The sequence below is a fragment of the Protopterus annectens genome, chromosome 3.part1 (assembly GCF_019279795.1).
Source record: "Protopterus annectens isolate FY-2018-M chromosome 3.part1, PAN1.0, whole genome shotgun sequence".
NCBI classification, from domain to species: domain Eukaryota; kingdom Metazoa; phylum Chordata; order Ceratodontiformes; family Protopteridae; genus Protopterus; species Protopterus annectens.
This window is the reverse complement of record NC_056732.1, coordinates 1,481,006,665-1,481,033,560: the sequence shown is the minus strand read 5'-3', so window position 1 is coordinate 1,481,033,560 and position 26,896 is coordinate 1,481,006,665. Positions and strand designations below refer to the sequence as shown.

The following is a 26,896-nucleotide window of genomic DNA, read 5'->3' as shown; positions in this document are numbered from 1 at the left end:
AGACTGTAGCTTTTGTCCATCACATATAATATTATGGCAGTACGGCTGAATGTGAGAAAAAAAAGAGTTGTGTATTCACCATAACTTGGCATCTCTGCTATCCAGTGTCATTATTCATCACGGATGGGTCATGGATCCAACCTCAGATCCGAGCTGGCAAAGTGAGCGGCAGCTCCTGAGCTCAAGGTCCTCCCTTCTCCTCACTTCCTACTACCCATGATCCTCAGATCAAGTTAGCTATGGAACTGTCCTGTACAGGTACCTAGATTACTCAGAAATACAGATGACTGGCCCACACAAAATCCCCATGGTTCCCTTGGCCACCAGGAGGAGGGGGGGACAGAGGGTGGAAACATGATGAATAATGACAGTGGATAGCACAGATGCCAAGTTATGGTAAGTACATAACTCTCTATCTGATGCTATCTGTGTCATTACTGATCACAGACGGGTCAGAGTCCCCAGCTACCCAAAATCCTGGGAGGCCTCAAGGAAGGACATGTCAGAGCACAGCAAAACCAAAGGGTGCCGTACCCCTAGACACCAGATCCAACTTGAAGTGAGTCACAAATGTATGAGGACTTGACCAAGTGGCCGCAGCACAAATGTCATCCAATGGATGTCCTAGACCAGAACGCAGAGGAAGTAGCCAGAGATCTAGTGGAGTGGGCTTTAAGAGGTCTGGGAAGATCTTTGCCGTTAAGCTGATAGATATGGCCTATGCAGGAAACAATTCAATGAGAGAGGGAGACTTTGGATATGGCCTTGCCTCTCCTGGCCTCAAAAAATACCACAAATAGTTGGCCTGATCTTTGAAATTCTTCATTCCTGTTTACACAGAAATGCAGCTGTCTATGCACATCCAGGCAATGCAGCTGATACTTGCCTTTGTTAGAATAAATGGGGAAGAAGACTGCAAGCTCTATACACTGGTTCAGGTTATTTTCCATAACCACCTTGGGAACAAAAGAAGGATTGGTTCTAAGGGAAACCCTAACCTCATGGAAAACCATAAAAGGGGGTTTGATACAGAGGGCTTGCAACTCAGACTCTTTTGGCGGAAGTGATAGCAACTAGTAGAGCCGTCTTCCAAGAGAAGAACTTGACATCACAAGTCACAGCAGGTTATAATGGGGGAAGGGTCAAAGACTACAGCACTAAGGAAAGATCCCACAGAGGAGAAGGGCTCCTTCAAGGGAGGCCGAAGTAAGAACACTCTCTTTCGAAAGGCTTTAGACAATCTTGAAGAAAAAAAACGGACTAACATCCAGATGGAAGCTGGATATCACCACCAGCTGATGCTTTATCATAGAAAAACTTGCCCCTTGATGAAAAAGGCAAGACAGGAAGGACAAGATAGCCAACTTGGGGGCTGAAAAAGTATCTATATCCGTCTGACGAGCCCAAATAGAAAACCTCTTCCATTTGTTGAGGTAGACTTTCTTAGTAGATGGCTTCTGGGAAGCCAAAATATCATCCTTCATAGGGGAACTAACTCTGTTTGGCTGATGACTGAAACTGGAGGAACTAGGCTGACAGTCTCGAGGACTTTATTTCAAGAGGGGGACCCCCCCCCCCCCAGGTGGGAAATAAGATCTGGAGCCGGATCCAATATCCAAGGTGGATATTTCAGATGAGACCAGAGAAGGGAGAACCACGTTTGTCAAGGCCAAAAGGGGGCAATGAGGATGAGTTGAGTCTTCAGACACCGGGCTTTCTGCAGAACTTTGGGAATAAGGGGGATTGGAGGATAGACATAAAGGAGACCCTGCAACCAACTGTGAATCAGAACATCCCTGGGGGACTCCCCGGAGGGGGATCAGAGCAAAAAAGATGCTGCACTTGTGAATGTCCCAAGTTGCAAACAGGTCACAGGATGGGGATTCCCATCTGCTGAAGATCTGGTTCTCCCATGATTGATTCAGGGACCACTAGTATGGAGTCAAGATGGTCCTGCTCAGCTTGCCGGCTAGAATACTGGATTCCCCAGGGATGTGCGTTGCAAGGAGAAAGCAGCCTGAGGCTATCGCCCATTCCCAAACTCTCATGGCATCTATGCATAGAGAGTAAGATTGTGTTCCCCCTTGCTTAACATTCTAGACCACTGCCATGCTGTCTGTCTGAACAGTTACCATCCCAAGAGGGAGAAAGTCCTGGAAGGCAACGTCAGTAGCACCACTCATCTCGAGGACATTGATGTGTAACTTGGTCTAGGACCACTCATCTCGAGGACATTGATGTGTAACTTGGTCTTTGATGGGGTCCACGTACCTTGGACCATCCTTCCCTGGAAATGTCCCCCCATCCCAACAGGGAGGCGTCCATGGTCACTGTGGCTGGGGACAGAGGAAGGCAAAAGGGTTTCCCCAAGAGAAGACCCTGGGCCCGAACCCACCAAGACAGGTGATGTTTGCATACCTTGGGAATACGGATCATGTAAGACATATGGTGAAGAGAAGGAGACCATTGTACTGCCAGAGTCCATCGGAGAACCCACACTTGGAGCCTGGCCAGGGGAACCAATTAATTGAACGTAGCCAGTGACCCCAGAACTTGAAGAATGAGATGGGCTGGGACTTGGTCCTGTACCAAAATGGAGTGGACTTGCTGCTGGATCATGGCTACTCTGCTGTGAGAAAGAGCTGCTGTCTCCTACACAGTGTCCCGAACCATCCCTTTGAATTCCAGTCTTTGACAAGAGGAAAGGTGCGACTTCCACAGCTTGAAAAAGAAGATGTTTTGTGGGAGCCGTAAGGAACGAATCGTCCAGGTATGGAAAGACCTGAAATCCCTACAGCTGGAGATGGGCTACAACCACTGCCATACATCTGGTGAACACCCAGGGGGCTGAGGTGAGACCGAAGGGCAGGGCTCAGAACTGATAGTGCCGGAAGCACAGAAATCTCCTGGAGTGTCTGTCTAATTTGATGTGATAGTACGTGTCCTTGAGATCTATGGAGCACATTCAGTCGTCTTTGTGCAAAAGCGGTAGAATGGACTCAGCAGTGACCATCTGGAACTTTGACTTCTGGACTGACAAATACAGTCGAGTGAGGTCCAGATTTGGACACAAATCTCCCGTTCGTTTTGGCATTAAAAAGAAGCAAGAGTAAGTTCAGGATCCTTGCTGTCCTGTTAGGACCTTTTGGATGGCCCTTTTTTGAAGGAGGTCGCGGACCTCTACAAGAGACAACTTCCTTTGGTGGGATGGGACATCTGGGAGTGGACTTCTATGGTGGTGGTGGGGAATCGAACGGGATGACATAACCCCTGGATACAAAGTTGAGCACCCAGCGATCCGAGGTGATGGTAGCCCAGGCCAGTTGGTGCAGGGATAAACGGCTCCCGACTGCCTTCAGGGTACGGCAGTACTTCAGGGGCACTGCTGGGGATTTTCCAAGAAAGGCTCTCGGAATTCCTGATTTTGTGGACCCCCCTCTGCCTCTCAGGTGGTGGCTGTTGTCAAACCCCCTCCCCCAGCCAGAAGAGGAGGAATCCTGTGGAGCGTCCTGGAAGGAAGACTGCGACTTACAGAACCACAGCTTCTTACTGCATTCTCTGAGTCTTAGAAAAGGACCATTGGGGAGTAGGCAAACTTGATCTTTAGAGTCAATGTCTTATCTTCCTGCTCAATGCAGGTCAAAGTCTCCTACACTGAACTGAAGAGGGTGGACCCATCAAAAGGGTAGTTAGTGAAGGCTGCCTTGAAGTTGTCTGCAAATCTGCATAGGTGGAGCCAGGCATGGTTGCCTGATGGCAATGCCTGTACTCACCGCTCGAGAGGTGGCCTTGACAGAGTTCAAGATCAACCTCATTGAAACACTGGCTAGTGAAGGGAGAGTAGTGAGCTTCAGAGAAACCATCTTCAAGCTCTCCGGAGGCAATAACTCTGAAAGGGAAATGGAGAGCTCTGACACCAAATCCCTTTGCAGCCGGGTGAAATGTGCCATGTAGTTAGCTGTCCTCAGTCCAAACGTGGCTGAGGCATAAACCCGCTTCTTGAATTGGTCTATCGCCCTAGACTCCCCTGTTAGGGGAATGGACCAAGGAGCTCTGTTCCGCGACCTCCTTCTTGGTGGCCTCGGCAACCACAATAGCACCCAATGGTACACCTTTGCTCCAGAAGGGCATCTCTTTAGGGGGGGGCTAAAGAACTTATCTGCTCTTTTGTCCACTGGTTCTACTTTGTCCATCTGTTTTGAAGCCAGCAGCCACGAGCTGGATCAACTTGTCAGTGGGGGGGGGGGGGGACACCCAGGAGATAGATGGGCCCACCTCCAACGTCTTTAAGAACATGGATTCCTTGGACGACAGGGTTGGGGGAGACCAACTGGCCTGCCCTGTAAGGATTTCCAGAATGTCACCGAAGGACATCTCCTCGGGCGGAAGACTGGGGGACCCGTCACCTTCATCGAAGATCATGTCATATGTCAGAGACTCCTGTGGGGAGTCAGGGTGCCTCCTCTTGCACAACCTCTTCCAAGGAGATTCTGCCGGCAGCTCAGGGGAGGACTTGGTGGAGGAGGGGACCCCAAAGGGGGTTACTCCCTTCTGAAGGTAATCTTGGGGTAGCTGACTCTGGGTCACAGACGAGGACTCGCCACCCAAAACGGAACCAGGTAATATAGGGTTCAGAGCTGTGGGGGAGGAAGCCGACCAACCAGACACGGTCCTCTCTATCGCCCGAGTGACTAAACAAAGCCCCCTCCTCCCTTTCCCCACCAGACGAGGCCGCATGGGGGGAGGCGGGACCCTGGCCCAGTGCCTACACCCCTGGATGATACTGGTCCTGAGCTGTTCAAGGCTGAAGCCCCCAAGGGAAGAGAACGATCTGATAACTCTGGACCCAAATCCAACCCCCGTAGCCAGGGTGGACATCTGGGGAATGAGGTAAGGCCAACCCCACCAGAGACCCAGGTGGTGTGGGAGTAGAACTTCCTGAAGCCAACTGATGCTCCTTTGATGAGAACCTGAACCTGGGGCACCAAGCTCTCAGGAGCTGGTCGGGAGAGAGAAGCATGGTGGTGGGAGAGGGACTCCTTAGTGCATGGCTAGGGGAAGGGAGTAAACCCAGTTCCATTTGGGCTTTGAGGAAGCTCATCATTTGGTCCATATCTGAGGGGAGGAAACTCCTGGTGGACCTAGAGGAAACAGAAGAGTGACCTAAGTGGGCGGACAGCCCACAGTCCCTAGAAGAGAAAATGCTGGGCCTCTTTGGATCAGAGGACCGGGATCGGACTGGGGAATCGACAATGATTACGGCCTCCATCGGAACCGAAACAGCCGAAGGGGCCTGGGCAAAGGACAAAGCCAACAGATCCAAGCCGGCCTGTTGCTGAACCGCCGGATCCAACAAAGTTGTCGGAGCTGACAGTCTTCGAGGGTTCAGAGCCAGCCATAGAGACAGAGGCTCTTGGAGCTGAAGCACCCAGAGCTGAAGCCCCCGAGGCTGAACTCGGATCTGAGGTACTTGGATCCGAGAGCCTGGGCTGTTTAGTAGAGTGGTCCCGAGAGGAAGAGTGCTTCTTCTTGGGATCCGAGGGAGCGTTTGAGGAAGATCCCGAGACCAAGGGACCCCATGAGGCTAAGCCCTTCAGAAGCAGCTTGTTCCTACAGTCTAGGAGAGCCTGAGGATTGAATCAGGCACAGATGTCGCATTCAACCTCTAAATGGGACTCTCCTAGACAGTAGATGCACTCCTCATGTGTGTCTGCGGGGGGCCAGCTTGCAACCACATAAGGAGCAGCGGTTGAAGTCCATATACTTCAAAGTCATACCTGCACACTCCAAACACACCACACACAAACTCCACAAGGGAAAGAACAAGGAGGAGAGAGAGGGGAAAAATGGTGTTAAGGGACCTAATGCCAGTGACAACTACAGCGAAAGGAGGCAAGCCCAACTCTAAACTACACTAACAAAATCCCACAAGGAGTACTACAAACCCTAAAAAGGGTAGAGAGAGAAAAAAAGAGAAGAAAACCCTTTAAAAAAGGTAAATGCTTAACACAATGCTTGCCCGAGCTCAGGAATCAACCTTCCACAACCGCAGCAAATGAGATCTGAGGATCATGGGTAGTAGGAAGTGAGGAGAAGGGAAAAGCTTGAGCTCAGGAGCTGCCACTCAATCTGGAGGCTCGGATCCAAGGTCGGATCTATGACCCATCCGTGATCAATAATGACACGGATAGCATCAGATCAGCCCTGTCCATCACATATAATTTGGCAGTACTGTTAGGATTATACATCTGTTCATCACATAGCAACTGCTTTGCAGCACTGTAACTTTATGATGAACTGAACTTGTGACAAAAATAATTACTTTTGCTTTATCTCATGTATATAGCTTATTTATAGTACCAGCTGGGTTAACGGAAGTCATGCTTTAAAATTTAGCTCAAGACTTTGAAGATTATGTGAACACTACAAAAGCACACAAAACCAATCACATTACAATGTACACAATATCACAGACAGAAAATAAAACATATAAATCCTTGTCCAAAAATCATTCAACAAAAAGGTCATTATTTCATCTTATCTACTGCAGTGTTAAAAATGTTTCCAAACAACCTCTGTTACAGACATTTGACATCTCAGCTTTTCCTATGCCAGCATTAAACTCAGCAGTTTCTCTAAATAAGGTCAGTGAATATTTGTACTACTTGGTATTCTCAGTTTTGTATTTTGTAGTTACTGTATGTGTCAACTTTGCCTCTAAATCTTGCTGCATTTAATTTGCATACAGCCAAAATGATGAGCAAACCATACAGCAAATAATTACCTCTCGAAAGTTATTTAGCCAAGAGCAGAGCATGTGTAATGAACTGTCTGTTTCGCATCTGATATTGGAGTATTCCTCCAATTTTTCATTCTTCCATTCTGAAAACTGGTCAAAAATGTTTTCCAAGTCGTCTTCTTCAGTGGTGGGGCCATATGTAGACTCAAGTGTACTGCACAACTCCTTGGATGAGAGAGCATGAAATTATTTTCATCCAACACAAAAAATTAGAAAAATGGTTAAATCACAAATGAGAAAAAAAACTGTAAAACATGAATAAATGTAGCTTGATGGTAAACTTTAAAAAAATCAAAATCAATCTCAAATTGGGTAATCTCCAAAATACTTGAGACTCATGAATGGAAGCACTCTAGTCAATTGCATTAACAATCCCAATTGTACATTCTACTCTCTTGTAGATGTTTCTTTCTTACTGAGAAAGAAGCTCTAACATTGTGACTTTTATGATTTCACATTTTGCAGCATCCAAAGATGTTTCCCTGCACCAAAACATGTTCAAATGAGAACAGTGGGCTCAAATGATTGCAGCAGGAGTTTCTTGGCAAGATGATGCTGACAGTACAATTACAGACTTTGGTTTGGTAGTTTTGATCTGCCTCTCCTAAGAAATCGCCTTAATTTATTTATTTTATTTTTATTTATTTCCAGTTTGATTACCGGGGAAGTCCACTGGGCCAGAACGTGCCCATTTTCAGTGGAGGCCCAGGGAGAAAAGCTCCAAAAGCAATGCGAATACAATCTAAGTTACATAGTGTTGAAGGTAAAAAAATACAAGTGTACTTACATTCATACAGTTAGTAAAAAGCAAATGCACCCAGTATACCTCAAAAACATCATTAAGGAAGTAGATAAAATAGATTTTCAGTAGTTTCCCTTCAGAGCAGCAAGTTTCAACTATCTGTAATGCAGAGATCTGAGGTTACATGATATTTACAATATTTACATACAAGGAGTAGAGAGAGAGAATTACTTAAACTGAGAAGTAGCTTAAGTTTGATTTAGTAGCAATGGAAAAATAATAGTTTTAGGGTAGTGTGAAGTGAAAGGATATAGAGGGTTCATAAGGGTAGCTAGTTAAATTTAAGTGGGATGAAAGCAGGAACACTTATGTTTAGAGGACAAGGATTCAAAGTTAGATGTTGTTCTAAGTGAAGGAGGGAGAGAGTTCCATTTCCTGCCAAGAGAGTAGGAGAGAAGGAGTTGGCCAACAGGGCGATTGGGTTTGTGGATGGCGATTAAATTTTGGTGCTCAGATCTTAGAGATCTGTTTGGGATGTACGGAGGAAGGATGTTTGTTAGGGCTGGGCATTTATCAGGGTAGAATATTAATTTGTGAGCAGTGGTTAGTTGGAGATAGTCTAGGTAGGGAGTTCTAGCCAGTTCAGAGTTTGTAGGGAAAGGCAATGGTGAGTAGAGGTTTTAGATTTGGATGCAAATTTAGAGATTTTATTATAGCAGATTTCGAGTTTAGAGGAGATGGAAGAAGACAGGTTAGTAAGGAGTGGGGCTCCATATAGTAGAGATGGTAGAAGATAGGTAATTGCTAAGGTATGCCTAGAGGAGTTGGAGATAAAGCAGTTGTTCCTATAGAGCATACCTAGCTTTTGGTGGGTTTTCTTTATGTTTTGTTGTATGTGGTTATCAAATTTAAGGTGCTCGTCTATGGTGATGCCAAGGAGTTTTGCAGATGGGACCACCTCTATGGTAGAGTTGGTTTGGCTTATGATTTTGAAAGCATTTTTGTCGAAAGCGAAAGCCCTGGAGGGAGGGAAAAGAAAAATTTTAGATTTATTAGAGTTGAGAGAGAGATGATTTTGGTGCATCCAGTTCTCAGTAGTGGAAAAAGCTATTTGGGTTTTTGTCAGTAGTTCAGGAAGGTTAGAGGCGGCACAGACTAAGGTAGAGTCATCAGCGTATTGGATAACTGTTGTGTCTGGGATGGCAGAGTGTAGGTTATTTATGAAGATGTTGAAAAGCATGGGTCCAAGGATGGACCCCTGGGGAACGCCAGTGGGTGTAGGTAAGGAGGAGGTAGAGTTTTTCAATCTGACAACTTGAGATCTGTCTGATAAGTAGCTGCAGAACCATGATAGAGTATCAGGGGAGAGATGAAGGTTTGATAGATGAAAGAGAAGGTATTTATGAGAGATGGTGTCAAAGGCTTTAGAAAGATCTAGCAGTACAGTGGAAACTAGTAATCCAGAATCCCTGGCTTGATTGACTGTTTCTAAGAAGGATAATAAGGCAGTAATGGTGCTGTGTCCAGGGCGGAAGCCGTGTTGGGTGGGTGTTAGGAGGTGGTTCTGGGTTAAGAAAGGCATGAGTTGGTGGTGGACACATTTTTCTAGGACTTTTGATAAAGGTGAAAGTAGGGCAATTGGGTGGAAGTTGGAGATATTAGTATTTTTGCCTCCTATATGAAGTGGTAGAATGTAGGCTGATCGCCAAAGAATAGGAATGTATGACTCTTTTAAAGATCTGTTAATTAAGATGCTGATAGGGAGAGCAATACCTTCAGCAGCACATTTAAGGAAGGAGGAGGGGATGTTGTCAGGGGCATTAGAGCATGGCTTTAGTTTGGATAAGAGCCTTTTTATAAATGTGGTTGAAACAGGTTTCAGCTGGAAATTGAGAGGACAGTTAAAGGGGTTGTTAGGTGTAAAGGAAAGAGAGTTGGATGTATTACTGTTAGGGAAGGATTTAGTTAGATTAGCTATAGATTCAGTAAAGAATTTGTTGGAGAGAGAGCTTAGATCTGTGTCAGTTATACTAGGGTCTGGGCAGGGGTTATTCCTGGATCCTGGATGGAGAAGGGAATTAACTGATTTCCAGAACTGTTTTGGGTTCTTATTATGGTTGGACTGAAGTTTATTGTAGTAGTTTTTTTTGTCCAGGATGATTAGTTTTTTTGCTTGGTTGCGGAGTTGGGTGTATTGGAGCAGGGATGAAGGCATTTTATTTTGCTGGTATAGCTTCCAGGATTTGTCCCTTTGATGCATGATTTGTTTTGTTTCTTTGGATAGCCAAGGGTCAGAATTAGCTTTGACTCGTTTGTTTCTTGGTGGGGCTAGAGAGTTAAGAGTATTTAGGAAGATAGAGTTAAATTGTTCTACAGCTTTGTCTAGGGGAAGAGTATTTAGGATCTGCCAGTTAGTATATTTAAAAATGTTTGAGAAGATTGTGGGGTTGAAGTTGCTGAGATTGCGAGTGCGGATGTAATGGTGTAGATATTGGGTGGAGTTAGCTGAGCGGTGTATGAAAGTGGGGAGATGGTCACTGAAGGTGTCTGGGATAGTGCCAGAAAGAATTATTTTGTTTGGATGAGAGACTAGGATCCAGTCAATGATGGATCCTGGGGGATTGTTTTTGTTAGGCCGGGTGGTTGAGTGGACTACTTGGGTGAAGTTGTAGAGGTTAATGAATTGGGAGGGGGAAGGAGAGTTGATTTTATTCCAATCAATGTTAACGTCGCCTAGAATGTAGGTTTCAAATTCGATTTCTGTTGAGGCCCAGTAAAGAATATTTTCGAGGGTAGTGATGTTGTCACCTGGGGATATGTAAAGGGAGATAATGCAGATGTGGATAATGAGCAATTATCTCATTAAGTCTGAAGGCCTGCTCTGCATGGGTGTAGCCAGGTATACATCATGTATGGTGCAAACTTCTTTAAAATAACTGTTTACAGTGAGATACAGAATTTAAAGAGATTTACAAATGCATGGCTAGCTTTTTTTTGGGGGGGGGTAGTCTGCCATTGATTTAGTAATAAAAATGCATACTATGCAGAAATATGTATTGGCTGTAGTTTTTTTTTTTTTTGAGGGGGGGGGGTGCAGTATGGAAGATGATATACCACTGCTGGTTTGACTCAAAGCTCCATTTTCAACACTCCAGATCTACTGGCAAAACAGTTTCAGTTATACAGCTGCCTTCTGAAACAGTACAAGTCCATTGCTAAGCTAAAGAGGCCTTCTGCCACTATACTCTGCTCTGATCACTAAAAACTTTGACACTGTTGGTAGTGAAACTGGTAGCGCACACACACAGCTTTGGTGTAGAAAGCTGTAGGTTATATTATCACATAAGGTAGATGGATTATTGACACTGCAGTGCAGCATAAGGGGTGTGCTGCACATCTGAGTGCATTGCCCTTCGGATGAACATTAAACTGAGGTCCCATCTGCTTGAACTGGTAGTAACTCAGTGAATGGAAAACATCCCATAGTACCTATCAAAGAGAATATGGGAAGTTCCCTGATGCCATGGCCTAACTTCCCATAATATAGTATAAAAACAACCTCAGGCTTCCCCTGAAGAGAGACAACTGGCCTAGTGGAACTAACCTGGTCAACAAAGGATGAATATGTTAAAAAAATAAACAAACTTGAAATAACTGAAATCCAGCTTTAATAGTTTACATGTTCACCCTTTGAGCTTCTTACTGAACATCACTGCCATCTTTCAAAAGGGAGGATAGTCTGCTACAACTACAAAAAAAATTAAGATGTTATTTTCATGTACAGACTGCTAACATAATTTACTTTATTAGAGACATTCTCAACTGAAACTGGATCAGGAAGCTAAGGTGACATGGTTTAATCCATTTATTTGAAGAGCTGAATGGTAGTGTTAATAGAGGCATCTTGTGAAAAACAAGAGTCAATATCCTGATATTTTACCAAAAGAGAGTTTAACTTTCTTCTAAATATTGCAAAAAAAGTAGTAATATTGCAAAATAACAGACAACTTTTTTTATCTTGGCAATAAAGTGAGTATAAGACTTCTAAGGACATGGTTTTGTCATGCATGCAAAATGTATTTGTTCCATCACGAAATGTTCCACAACAGACTTCTGAAACAGGCAATGCCAGCCCTACACTAACCTGGGTAAAGTAGGTTACTCTCAATAGCAGCACCTACATATGAACACTGGTATTCCATACTCAAAAAATTGAAGTAAGGCTTTTGTGGAGCTCAAAGCATTACTACAATGCTGAGGACTAGCTGTTTGTAATTAACAATTTGACATATGTCATTTTACTCCTCTGTAATGCAAAGCAGCCTCCCAAAGCATTACTGCCAATGACTTCTCAGTATCTTAACTTGCATTTTCCAATTATGTTTACTCAAGAAAGTTGTATCTTTTTCCTATGAATGTTGAGTTGCAATCCAGAGTTAATAGTTACCCTGAGTAACTTTCCCCTGTTGTTTCTGACTTAATAACGACCATCTGGCTATGTCCAGTCATGTATGAAAATGATTAGCTCTTGCCTCAGCACACTTGAAAAATAAAAAAATAAATGTGCAGTATGGTAACTAAAACCTGCACTCCCTCAAGGAGTTAAAGCAGGATAAATGTTGCCACAATCATTCTAAAGATATCAAAAGTTACTTAGTACCTTGGCAAGTACCTTCAAAAACAATGCTATGTTCTCAAGATATGCTGCAAAATAGTTGCATGATTATAAAACATTTGCAGTCTCACACACACCTCAGAAGAGATAAACAGATACATCTTAACAGAATTCCAAAAGGCCACAATGCAATTCCTAGACCATTTTTACTGCAGCAAACTTTGCGTCATGGTTCTTAAAATACCTAACAAAAACAAAGCAACCAGGAATACTAATCATAAACATGAATAGTTTTAAAGGAGATAAGGAGCTGTTTAACAAGTCCAGACTGCCCATTCCCCCTACCCAGCTCATATGTTGCATAATCTAAGTAAAAGCAGCTTAATTATTAAATATTACCTGTGGCAGGCACCATTTTTACAACTACCCTTGTCACTATCATATGCTCATTTATCAGTTAACTATGTTACCGGATTGTTTCCAGCCCCCCTCATAAGAGCAACTAACAGGGTCTCTACCCGCTTCGCTCCTCACCCTGCCCCCTATTCCCTCCCGCCCCCAGTGGTCCCACCTTTATTACACTCACAAACCCCTCCCATCTTTCCAATAGCCAACCACAGTGCTAACCCAACACTACCTCCTCCATCTTCCCACTACTATCACATCTCCTCAACTAACATGTACAAGCATACCTTACCTATGCTCACTGCATGCACTCTCCTTGCATATCTTACATCCTACCAAAGCTCAGTCATTACCCCACTCAACCACTACCACTGTACTACTACTCACACCACCACTCATGTCTCACCCTCACTCAGCTCCCCTCCCAGCAACTCAAGAACCATCCCTATGTACCCCCCACATATTCTACCAACTATATTACTCAAACATAAAGCATCCCTACAACTTAACATAGTAACCTTCCCACCATACCTATTCCCACAGAGCACAATCATAATGTTTCCCTTATAAACAAACACATTCAAAAACTGAGAAAACTAATAACCTCATGCATATCAAAACTAGCCCTAAGTGGAGACATCCACCCCAACCCTGGCCCTACCATCTCCAACCCCAATCCTCAATCAGACTAGAAAAGTACAGTTTTGTACCTACCATAAATGTAGATGTTCGAGTGTGCACCCTGCTGCCGTCATCACACTTGGGTTATCTTGTCGTCAGGCGGTCCCGCAGTCAGCCTGAATTCCAAAGTCTTGGTCCGGGGTCGGTTGCTGTCACTTCTTCCCTGACGTCAGTGCGCCAGGGGTATATATGATGCATCAGACGCCATTTTCTTCAGTTTTTCTTGCCCCAGATGTCAGGTGCCCCCAAAAAGGTGGTCAGTAATTAGTACCAATCTAAGAAATTTAGCACAAACATATCCCTCCAGCTATAAGCAAATACATCAGAAAGGTATTGTAAAGATTTAGTTAGAGGGGATGGAGGGAGGGTAACCTGGACTGCAGCAGGGTGTACACTCGAACGTCTACATTTATGGTAGGTACAAAACTGTACTATGTTCATCGTGTTTACCCTGCTACAGTCATCACACTTGGGTAGAATCCCAAAGCTAAGGATGGGAGGAGGAGTCAAAGAGGGTTAGAGGAGCCTAGAAGGCCCTGCAGAACTACAGTGGCGAAGCCAGCTCTAGTCTTAGAGTAAAGTGGTAAGTGGTAGTGTTTGGTGAAGGTGTGTACTGAACTCCAAGTTGCAGCTTCCAAAATATCCTTGGTTGGCACCCCCCTGAGGAAGGCTGTAGATGTAGCTGCTGCCCTGGTAGAGCGGGGCCTTATGGTAGCAAGAACTGGTTTTCCATGATGGGTATACCAAAACTATTGCAATGTCCTATCCATTTGGAAATGGTCTGTTTTGATATAGCCTTCCCTTGTGAAGCTGCAGCATAGGATACAAAGAGCTGGTCAGATTTTCTGAAAACCTTAGTTTTATCCAAGTAGTAACGAAGTTGCCTTTGAATGTCAAAGGAATGCAGGAGTCTTTCTCCTTTGTTCTGTGGATTTGGAAAGAAGGTGGGTAAGTGGATGGTTTGATTTAAAGCCACACTGGATACCACCTTAGGCATGAAGGAAGGATTAGTTTGTAGAGAAACTCTGTCTTGATGGAAAATGAGGAAAGGTTCCACTGCCATTAGTTCCTGAAGCTCTGAGACTCTTCTGGCTAAAGTTATTGCTAGCAGCAGGGCAGTCTTCCATGATATAAACTTTAGATCAGCAGAGAAAGCTGGTTCAAAGGGAGGTAGCGTAAGTTTTTCCAGAACAAAGTTGAGGTCCCAGGTTGGTGTAGGTGCTCTCCTGGTGGGCCTAATGTTTTTTGCCCCTCTGAAGAACTGCCTTAGAAGCGGATGTGAAAATAAGGGTGGATCCGTGTTGTAGTGGGCTGAAATAGCTGAGGCGTGGATTTTAATAGATGAAAAAGAAAGTCCTTTGTGCAACATCTCAGTTAAATACTGAAGAATCTGAGGCATGTGAGGCTGAAGGGTATTTTGGCCTTTAGCTTGGTTCTATGCGCAAAACCTTTTCCATTTGTCTGAGTAGGCCTTCCTGGTGCTGGGCCTCCTAGCTTCCAGAATGACATCCATAACTGCTTCAGGAAGAGGAGCTGGCTGGATGCTTAGGTGATTTGCCATGCAGCCAAATTTAAGGTTTTGAGCTGGCTGTGTAGAATCTGATTGTCTTGCTGTGTGAGCAAATGGGCAATTTGTGGTAAAATCCAAGGTGGGCCCTGGGCCATAGTTCTTAATAGTGGGTACCAGTGCTGGCGTGGCCAGTCTGGGGCTATGAGTATCATTCGTGGTCTCTCCTTTCTGACTTTTAGAAGCACCTTTGAGAGAAGGGGCAATGGAGGGAAGGCATATACGGTCAGGTTTTTCCAACTGAATGAGAGTGCGTCCACTTTCCAAGCTTGATGAAGTGTCCTTGTACAAAATTTTGTTAGCTGATAGTTTTGGGGGCTGGCAAACAGGTCTATGTCTGGGTGGCCCCATTTTTGAGTTATCATTGCAAATACTTGTGGATCAGGTTTCCACTCGTGGGGATCCATGAGGTTTCTGCTGAGGTCGTATGCCAATGTGTTCTTTTTTCCTGGCAGGAACTGAGCTTGTAGCTGAACTTGGTAAGCCAGTGCTGTGTTCCACAAGGTCATTGCTTGCCTGCATAGAGGGTAGGAGTGAGTACCCCCTTGTTTGTTTATGTACCACATTACTGTGGTGTTGTCCGTCCTTATTGTAAGCTGCCCTGGATGTAAGAGGTTCTTGAAGGCTGTCACAGCATTCTGTACAGCTAGCATCTCTTTTTGATTGATGTGCAGATTCCTTTGATCTGCAGTCCATATGCCTTGAACGCACTTGTCCTGCCATGTGTGCCCCCCAGGCGTAGTCCGATGCATCTGTTGTCATAGTTTGCCTGGCTGGGGACAAGGTGAAAGGCTGACCCTTGTTGAAGTGACATGCCTGTAACCACCATAGAAACTCTTGTTGAAGGCAGGGAATGAGAGATATCACTGTGTCCAAGCTGTGGCTGTGTTGAGACCATACACTTTTTAGGTACCACTGTAATTTCCCTCATATGCAGCTTTGCAAATGGTATTAGTAGTATGCAAGATGCCATGAAGCCCAAGGCCTGCAGAATTTTTCTTGCAGGGAGGTGAGTCTTTGTTGCCATTGTTTTGAAATATTGAGTCAGTTGTAGTTGTTTGTCTGGCGTCAGATAAGCCTTCTGGGCCGTTGTATTCAAGCTGGCACCCAGGAATGTCATATTTTGTGAGGGTACTAGTTTTGATTTCTTTTCATTTACTGTGTACCCTAGGCAACTTACAAGATGTTTTACAAAAGCCAGATGTTGTAAGAGGATGTCCTTGCTTTCTGCTTGGATGAGGCAGTCGTCCAGGTATGGGTATATTTGAATTCCTCTGTCTGCAGTATGCAATTACTGGTGCCAGGCATTTTGTGAAAACCCTGGGCGCAGTGGATAAGCCAAAGGGCAGTGCAGAGAATTGGTAATGGGTTGAACCTGCAATGAAACGGAGGTATCTTCTGCAATTTTGTCTGATAGGGACATGCAGGTATGCCTCCTTGAGGTCCAACGTTACTAGCCATGCTTTCTTGCCCAACATGGGAAGAAGCTGCTGTAGTGTTAGCATCTTGAATTTGGGTACTTGTAAGAAGGTGTTTAGAATTGAAAGGTTCAGAATTGGTCTCCAGGCATTGTCCTTTCTGGGGACTAGAAAGAGTCTTAAGTAAAATCCTTGGCCTTGCTCCCGTGTAGGTACCAGTTGAATGGCTATCATGTCCATGAGAGCTGTAATTTGTTTTTGTGCCTCTGCCCATTGATTTTGTGGCAGGTTTGGCATTCCTCTTTTCGTTGGCAAGGTGTGGAAATGGAATCTGTATCCTTGTGAAATTATGTCTAGGACCCATTTGTCCTTTGTGACGATGTGCCAGTTGTCTGAAAAAAGTGCTAATTTTCCTCCCAAGGGAGCTGCCAAGAGAGTCTTGCTTGGCCATGTGAGGTTTAAGTCATTGAGTTTGCCTTCTAGTAGTTTAGGGCCTGTCTTCTCCTCCCTTCTGTGTTGCAGTGCCCCATTGTCGAGGTCTGTAGTGGGTTTGTGGTTGTCCTCTGCCTCTTGGGCGTCTGTATTTACCCCTCTGTGGTCTGTCAGTAGCTGGAAAGGACCAATTTTTTGCTGGCCAATTTCTGCTGAAGCGAGGGGGCTGAACCTGTAGAAAATCTTTGACCGTCTGCATAGATTTTGCCTTATTCTCCATTTTCTTTAATACTTCTTCTGCTTTAACTCCAAATAGGACATCCTGCTGTAAGGGAGCATCTAGAAGCTTTGCTTTAACATGATCAGGCAGAGTTTGTTCCTTTAACCAAGCATGCCTACGTATAACAGACCCAGTAACAGCTGCTCTACAGGAAGCCTCCAAAGAATCAAATCCACATTGTAAAGTATGTTTGTCCACCTGTTCAGCTGCATGCAACAGATCCTGCATTTCTTTCAATTCAGACTGCTGAGGGAGTGTGCTCATTTTTTTGTCTTATTTGAGACATTAGAAATTGCTGGTATTTTAGCATGTGAAATTGACAATTTAGTGCTCTCATAGCTAGAGTGGCTGAGGTGTAAACCTTTTAACCCCACCTGTCTAGTGCTCTGGAGTCCCTTTCAGAGGGTATAGGATTTTTCGCCATAAAAGCCTTAGCCCCTTTGGGGCCCTGGGAGATGGTCTCTGGATCAGCAACAGGGCTTTTATAAAGGAATTTGTGGGAGTCAGGCACTCTATAATATCTGCCTGGTTTGGCTGGAGCAGGAGGCAGAGAATCTGGATTTAAACTAGATTCTAAGTAAACATCATCCACAATGTCTAAAATTGGGGGGATAGCAAGAGGTCTGTGCTGGGGGAGTAAAAGAAACACTCTGAGCCTTTTCTTTGAGTCAGAGTAGTCCTGACCTTCCCAGTGAAAATGTTCCTTCACAGTGTGTAAAGTTTCCCTAAAGGAGTAGTCTTCAGGGGGAGAAGTTGAGGGAATGGAATCCTCAGCATCAGAATCTTCATAAGGGGGAAAGGAGTAATCTTGGTCCTCAGAGGCGCCTGAGGAAATAGACACGATCAGAGGATGCATAATCTTCCTCTTGTCTAGGCCTTTTGTCGGGGGGGGGTTGGGAACCTCTGATTAAAGAGATCAAATCTTCAGCCATTTTAAGCATCTGTTTCTTAGGCATGGGGCCTTGCACTGGAGACCGAAGTGCAGTCTTTTTTGGTTTAATAGGAGTCTTAAGCTTAGGATACGCTTTTATAGTGAGCGTCGTCGGTCTGAAGACACCTTCAGAAGCCGAAGGTGTTTCTGCAGCACCGACATCTCTTTCTGCAATGTCATCGGTAGGGGCTAAAGAAAATGGCTGCGCCGGCCTAGCACTCTCCACCAAAGGCTCCGAAGCGGTCTCGGGTTCCAAATCTGCGGTAGTCCGGGGCTGCGTAGGAGCCTGAAAACCGGTGAACCGGAGACCAGCCCAGCCGAGGCCTCGGAGTCTGGCTTGGGTCTAGGCTGCCTGTCCTTATCCTTGCATTTTTTGTGCACGCCGGTAATCAGTTGCTCCGACGGCATTGTGTAGTTACATTTTCTACCGAAGTAGTGCTGTGCGAAATCAAAGCATCTTTTTATAGTACGCTTATTGAACCTAGCACAAAAGCGACAACCAGTGACGTTGTGGTCTGGGCCTAGGCAAGGTATACAATAAGAATGAAAATCCTTATGAGGTATTTGCTTCCCACAAGAAATACAATTGTTAACTTTTTCTGACATCGGTCTGAGGCAAGAAAAGTTTCCCCAATGGGGTACTTAGCTTTATTGAAGACTTCGGATCTGAAATTCAACTTAAAAAATCTCAGGAGTCGGCCGACCAGCACTTGCGAACTGTTTCTGCTTCGGGCACCGCACAGCAAGAAAGACTGAAGAAAATGGCATCTGATGCATCATAAATACCCCTGGTGCACTGACGTCAGGGAAGAAGCGACAGCAACCGACGCCGGACCAAGACTTTGGAATTCAGGCCGACTGCGGGACTGTCTGACAAGATAACCCAAGTGTGATGACTGCAGCAGGGTAACACGATGAACATCCACAACTTCTCCCATACTACAGCCAATAGAAAGCCAAGTGACTTCCTTCTACTAAGCCTAAATATTAGAAGTATATCCAACAAAGTCCATGAACTCCATGCCACCATAGACTTGTACTCCCCAGATATAGTCATCCTGACAGAAACCTGGCTAAAACCTCACATTACCAGTGAGCAAATACTCCCTACAGGTTATGGCATACTAAGAGTAGACTGGCTAAACAAGAAAGGAGGCGGTGTAGCTATAATATTTAAACAGCATCTAAACATCCAGATCTTAAAATCATCAGCTCCACAAATAGGCAGTGAAGAAATAATGTATACCAACCTCAAAATAAGCCAAAACAAAACCATCAATATAACTGGATGCTACTTCCCACCTGGCCAAAACATCCCTCCACTAGAAAACCTCCTCAGCTGGTCTACCCACCATCTCCCCCAAGAAACTATCATTTTAGGTGATTTCAATATTGACTGGCAATCCTGTTCTGGCAACCATCCAACCCATCATGTAAACCTTCATGACTTCACCCAACTAGTCCAGTCGCCAACCAGGATAAATAAAAACTCCAGCAAGCACACTACCCTGGATTGGATACTAGTCAGTAAGAGCCCCCAGCCATATATAACAGGCTGCTTATCAGATAGCCTCAGTGATCACTCCCCAACATTCCTACTCAAAAAAATACCTATACCAAGCTAAACCTGTCATCTACCGTCAAATACTTAAAAAAAATAAACTTTAACCCACTCACATTCATCTCATCCCTCAAAGAATGTAACTGGCATCCTCTAAAGTACCTCAGTCTTGATGACGCAGTTGAATTTTTTAATACTACCTTCCTGAGCATCCTTAATTACTATGCCCCCATAAGACTTTCCAGAACCAAAGCACAACCCTCCCCATGGCTACAGAAAACCACTAAGTCAGAAATGAAAAACAGGGATAAAGCCTGGGAGCACTGGTGCAAAACCAAAACCCCCTCAACTAGACAGAAATTGCTAGAACTACGCAACTGAGTCAAAAAGCTAATAAAACAGGACAAATTCCAATACTACCAGTCTACCCTAGACTCTTCCCAACACAACCCCAAACAATTCTGGTCCTCCATAAACTCCATCCTCCACCCAGGTAAAGTCAGTACCCCTCCTCCTAACATCCCTCACTCCTCAGAAAATATTGCTACCTCATTCAACACACACTTCACACAAACCATACTATCACTAGCTAAACAACACAACCCCCCTCCCCTCCAACCCACACCTTCAACTAGTAATCTCCCCACTGCCTTCTCTTTTTCTCCTGTACCTACCTCCAACATAAAAAAACTCTTAACTAAACTCAAGCCCACCAAATTAGCAGCAGACAACCTCCCACGTGAATACCTACAAATCGCAGCTGATGCTCTGGCCTACCCAGTATCCATCTTAACCGATCTCTGTCAGAAAGTTACATTCCCACACTGTGAAAAGTATCACAAATAATTCCCCTCCACAAAGGCGGACCCTCCACAGAACTAACCAATTACCGCCTCACAGCTATTCTCTCTCCACTCTCCAAAATACTAGACAGATGCATATACTCTCAGGTCTCAGACTACCTCCTTACTAACAACCTCCTTTCCAATACTCAGCATGGTTTCCGACTACACCATAGCACCACCACTGCCTTACTCTCCTATACTAACACTATCCTTCAGCATAAAAACAATGGCTATCTCTCCTCTGCTACTTTCCTAGACCTATCTAAAGCATTTGACATGGTCCCACACAAACAACTTATCTCTGTCCTCAATAACCTATCCTTCTCTCAGTCAGTCACCAACTGGTTTCAGAGTTACCTGTCTGACCACCAATAATCTGTTGTATGGCAGAATGACATATCTCCTCAACTACCTGTCTCCACAGGGGTTCCCCAAGGATCCATCCTTGGACCCCTACTCTTCTCTGTTTTCACCAATAATCTGGCCTCTGCCACCAAATATGGCACACTCATACAATACGCAGATGACTCAACCATCATCTGTTCAGCCCAGTCCCTACCCAAACTGCAAAAAGTCACACAGTAAGCCTTTTCCTCTGTTGAAACTTGGTTATCCGATGCCCAATTAATACTCAACCCAAACAAAACTAAACATCTTCCAACCCACCAAACATACTCAAATCAACTCTCACTTTAACATCACAGCAAAAGACAACACCACTATATACCCAACTGAACATACCAAATTGCTAGGAGTGGAAATGGACAATAAACTAAAATTTGACATTCACATATCCATGACCATAAAAAAAGTCCACAAAAAAAACTAGGAGAGTTATACAGAAATAAGCAACTTCTCACCAAAGCAGTAAAGATTTCAATAGCAAATTCCCACCTTATCTCCACCTTACTTTATGCCTCTCCAATATATACCAACCTAAGGCAATGCGATCTAAACAAGCTAGAGACCTGCTACAACAAAATCGCCAAATTCGCCACAGGGGCATCCTACCATAGTCACCACTGTCTTTCACTTGCTGAACTGGGCTGGCTTGAACTTCCTCACCTCCTTCAATGGTATCAACTCTCACTCGCCCACAAACTAGTAAACCATCCACTAAATATCACATCCCTCCAGAATCTACTCCAACCCTATCACACCACCAGACCACTAAGATCCAGCAACAAAAATCACTTGCAGATCACTAAAGCCAATAACTCTGCTGGTGAAGCACTATTCTCTTGCACCATAGCCAAATTATGGAACTCCCCCCCCACCCACAATTACCTCCGCACCATCATGCACCCACTTCAAAATTTTACTAAAAGCGCAGCTAAAAACATGCTGGCTATGCCCTTGCAACTCCCACTCTAAAATCACCCACCCCATCCAACCACTACCTTTCTTTCCACTCCACTAACTACCTTGATTATAGCAAGCTCAGGTGCTCATAAGCCTAGTACTTATTATACAGCAGGAACTTCTTATCGTAACATTTGTTAATGTCTGTTATGTACTTCACAGATAAAGATTCTATTTGTCTACTTATGTACTATGTTCTTCATCTGTAAATATGTTGTAAGTAATTGCTATGTTATATTGTTAATCGCTATGTAATCCAATGTAACTACTGTCTATTTATTTTAACTGTGGAGCTTTTCTCCCCGGGCCTCCGCTGAAAATGGACCTACGTCCAGTCGGACATCTCCCGGTCAACAAATGTAAATAAATAAATAAATAAATAATTCCCCACTCTTCATAAGAAATGCCCTTTGAGCATCCAAACTAAGTTAGCAATATGAAAGAAATGGACGCTGGTCCAACAAGCTATTCTCCATCATACTTTATTTCAAGTAATCAGTTTTTTTTTTTTTTTTTTGCAGCAGGTACTACAATTTAGAACTAATGCCACTTTTTAAAGAAAACTTGTAAGGAGAACAAGCTCTTAGCGGACTAGCCTGAATGCACAGCAGTACATGTTCTCTTCAAATGTTAATTTCAGTTCTCCAGAAGACTGAAGTATTTTAACAATGGCAAAACAAAGCAAAGGACTCATCTAAAAAGACAGTAACCAGTCAAAACATACAACTCAATCCCTCCAAAAACAGATGAGCACATGGGTACATGGCAGGAAGTCGGTGCCTCTTACTAAACATTTCTCTTTTGATAATGTATGTTATGGATAATAGCTACCATATACATTTTGTGAACAGAGTTAGACCACAGAACATAGCTGCCCTTTTTCAGGGGCAGCCACGGAGCACTGTCTGAGTAAGTTGACTTGCTTGCGAGTTGAAAGTAAGGTAGAAGTAATCAAACCCTGCACCCTTGACTATAGGAAGCAACTCATTAACAGCTCATGAATCTTAACCTTCTATGTTAACGTGTCAAAAGTGAGCATGCAGCAGGCATGGCATTACAGAAAAAAATAAGTTATGTACGCACCATAATGTTCTATCTCTCTGTCTGTCTTTATTTATCCTTGACAGATGGGGCTTGGTTCCAATCTCTGAACCAACCTGGCCATTATTACAGCTCGTGCCAGCCAAAAACTCTCAAGCTTCATGTCTACCCAGAATCCCTCTCTCTCTCTCTCAATTACCTCAGATCCAGTTTGCAGAAAACATGTAACCATAATATATATATATATATATATATATATATATATATATATATATATATATATATATATACACACACACACAAACACACACACACACATATATATATATATATATAAATATATATACATATATATATATATATATATATATATATACACATATAGACAAATACACGCACACACACCGAAAGTAAGCCGGATGGAAGCCTTACCCACTGTGTTTGAGTAGCATAATAGTTCAGGTGCATGTGGTCTACCAAAAATCTTTGAGGACAGGGAATGGAGGGAGGGGAAGTCAAGAATAAATGGAAACAGACAACACAGATGGAGTATTATGTTGAGTATATAACGTCTATCTGATGTTGTCAATCTTCATTTTATCCTTGACAGATGGGACAGAGTCCCCAGCTACCCAAAAACCTGGGTGGACTCACAGAAGGATACTCCTGAGCACGATCGAACCAAAGGATGATCTTCCCTAGAGACCAAGTCCAATTTGCAATGAGTAATAAAAGAATGGGGAGAAGCCCATGTAGCTGTTGCACATTTCATCCATAGAAGCTCAAGATTGGAAGACTGCTGAAGTGGATAGAGACCTCATAGAATGTGCTTTGACAGGTTTAGGAAAGGTTAATTTATTTTTTATCATAAATTAAAGAAATACAATCTTTCAGCCACTAAGAGAGGGCAATCTTGCTGACAGCCTTGCCCAACTTTGCAGTAGAAAAATAAACCAACAGTTGACTTGACTGCCTTATAGTTTTTGTTCTGTGAAGATAGAAACATAATTGTCTATGGATGTCTAGTAAATGTAGAGCATATTCTCCTTTGTTAGAATGATTAGGGGAAGAAGACTGGCAGATTAATAGACTGATTAATGTTAGCCTCAGATACTACTGTTGGCAGGAAGAAGGGGTTCATTCATAAAGATACCCTCTATCCTTATGGAAAACTAGATAAGGAGGTTCAGATAAGGCCTGGATTTCTGAAATTCTTCTGGCTAAAGTAATGGCTACTAAAAAGAGCATCTTCCAAGACAAAAACTTCAGATCACATTCCACAGAGGGTTCAAAGGGGGAATGTATTACCGCCTGTAGTACTAAGTTCAGGTCCCAAGGAGGAGTCAGATCTTTATATCCCTAGGGATTTAACAAAAATGTACCTCTTAAGAACAATTTACAAGGCCTGTGACAGGCTAAAGAATGTTCTAAACCACTGTGACAATTAGAAATCGCAGCCAATTATAGTTTGATGATGGATGGAGAAGGCCCAGCAATGAACAGAGATGCTAAGAAATCTAAAACATGCTCAGTTGAAGCACAGAAAGGATCAATTTGCATTTTGTGGGCCCCAATTGAAACTCTATTCCACTTACTTAAATATAGTTTTCTAGTAGAATGTTTATGAGCCAATTAAAGGATGTGATATACTGAAGATGACATATTAGGATGCCTGGCAATTAGTGGAAATGGAGGAGCCATGCAGTCAGCTTGAGGTTGGAAATGTTTGGGTGAACAAGGCCGTCTGGATGAGATAGATCATCTGGCACTGGGTCCAGAATCCAAGGTTGACGAATCAAGTAAGGCCAAAGGAAACGGAAACAGATCTGTCGAGGCCAAAAGGGCAGAATGAGGATACTGTACTCTTCAACCCAAGTGTTTTCTGTAAAAATTTGGAAATTAGAGGTACTGGGGAAAAGGCATACAGTTGAGTGGGGTGAGGGCAATCGTGGAGGAGGGCATCTCTGGGTGACTTTCCCGGAGGAGGAATCAGGGCAAAGTAATTGCTGCATTTGTTTAGGGGAGAGGCAAACAGATTACAGCAAGGTTTATCCCCAATGACGGAATATCATTTTCGCCACTTCTACATTGACAGACTAATTGTGAGGCTGAAGGACGCATCTCTTCTCAGCTTGTCTGCAATCACTTTGGAATGCCCCAGAATGTGCATTGCTATTAGAAAGTGGTTGGATGATGTTGCCCACTGCCACACTCTGAGGGCTTCTTGACAAATGGGGTAAGATTTGCTTCCTCCGTTTGTTGATATATAAAACCACTGACTTGTTGCCCATTTGAACTGCAATAGTCGCATGAGGAAGAGCTGTCTGAAAGGTCTGCAATGCAAGAAGCACAGCTTTTATCTCCAGGACACTGATGTGCAGGTTGGTCTCTAATGCGGACCAAGTGACTTGGACCTTCTTGCCCAGATAATGCCCCACTCACCCCATCTGGGAGGTGTCCGTAGTCACTCAAAGGACAACAGTGAAGAATTTGCTTGGAGTGCATCCACTGAACGAAGGTCCATTTTGCAACGTTTGGTGATTAAGATCTGGTCTGATATTGGGTGGTGAAGGATAGACACCTGGGAAGCTAGTAGCCATTGGAGAATTCTCATATGTAACCTGGCTAATGGGACTAGAGTTATGGAAGTTGCCATGGATCCTACAGCTTGCAAGACTAATTGTGCTGGAACCTTCTTCCTGTGAATTGTCTTTCGAACCTGAACAACAATTCTCCAATGTTGTTCTAGAGGAAGACATGCTAACATTGTCTGGGTATTCAGTACTGCCCCTACAAATTCTAAATTTTGTGTCAGGGTTAAATGTGACTTCTAGACTGACAGTAATCCTCAGATGGACACAGATGTGGAGGGGTGCAGTCTCTGACTAGCATTAACTGATGCTTGGTCGAAGAGGTTATGAGCCAGTCGTCCAAGTACGAAAACACTTAGAATCCTTGCAGTCCCAAGTGAACTGCTACGACTACCATGCATTCTGTGAACACCCTGGGGCCTGTGGTGAGTCCAAAAGGTAATAGTCTGAATAATGAATGGCTCCCAGCTGGAAATGGAGGAACTTTCTGGAGCATTTGTCCATTTTTATATGGTAATAATCATCCTGAAGGTCTACTGAGTACATCCATTCGTCTTCTTCAGAAAGGGGAGAATAGACTGTATCTTGACCATTTGGAACTTTGCTTGTCAAACAGACTTGTTTAGTACACTGAGATCCAAAACTGGTCTCTGTCTTTTTTGGCACTAAAAAGAACCTTGAGTAGGTTCTGTAACCTTCTTGGTCTGGCAGGATTTGTTGTATGATTCGTTTGTCCAGCAGTTTCTGGAATTCTTGCACTGCTGAATCCCTCTGATTGGGTGGAACATCGGGGATTTTCTTTTGAACGAGGGGGGGTTGAGAAAAGGGAATGATATAACCCTCTGGATATGATAAGTTGCACCCAGGAATCTTTTAAGTTTACCCGGGCGTTTAGGTGCAAAGATAAGTGTACCCAACTGCCTCCACAGGAGGACAATTGGGCTTCCCTTCAAAAACACTGACAGGGCTTGATTGGGAAAGAATCCCTGAAGCCCTAGCTTTGTGGACCATCCCTGCCACAAGGGTGGCATCATCCATTTTGGTTCCCCCCTCTGCCCCTGGGGGAACTCCCTCCACATGCGTCTTGGAAAGGCCCTTGGGATTTCTTTAACCACATTTTTCCAACACTCCTCTAGTTCCTAGAAAAGGACATTTGGGGGTGGAGAAATGTACACCCACAGCAGAAAGGGTCTTACTTACCATCCCCCTCACACCTAGATAAAGCCTCTTACTTAGGGGCCAAACAAGGATGTTCCCTCAAAAGGAGCATTGATAAAAGATGACTCGAATGACTCTGCAAAGTCACAAAAGCACATCCAGTCATGTCTCCTTATGGCTATGCCTGTACCCGCTGCTCTAGATGTCCCTTCAGCTGTATGAGCAATCAACCTCATGGATGAACTAGACACAGACCCCAAAGTGGCTAACTGGGAAGCCACTTTCTCTTGGACTCCCTCAGCTATAGCTCCTGCCAGGGTGTCTGACAACTCTTTAATTAGATCCCATTGGAGTCAGGTGAAATGTGCCAAAAAATTCAAGGATCTTATGGCGAAGGTCAATGAAGTGTAGACCCGCTTCCAAAGCTGTCCATGGCCAGAGACTCCCTAATAGGCAGATGGAAGGAGG

The 26,896-nt window shown here is 44.0% G+C and overlaps 1 protein-coding gene across 3 annotated transcripts in view; it reads right to left on the bottom strand.

The window, feature by feature from the left end:
* STK31 (serine/threonine kinase 31) overlaps window positions 1-26,896 on the bottom strand; it is a 5,081,810-nt gene that overhangs the window by 2,135,065 nt on the left and 2,919,849 nt on the right. For all 3 annotated transcript variants that reach the window (XM_044067546.1, XM_044067547.1, XM_044067545.1), the window contains one exon: window positions 6,785-6,964. In XM_044067546.1, coding sequence (XP_043923481.1) covers window positions 6,785-6,964 — 180 coding nt within the window. The remainder of the gene's footprint in view (window positions 1-6,784; window positions 6,965-26,896) is intronic.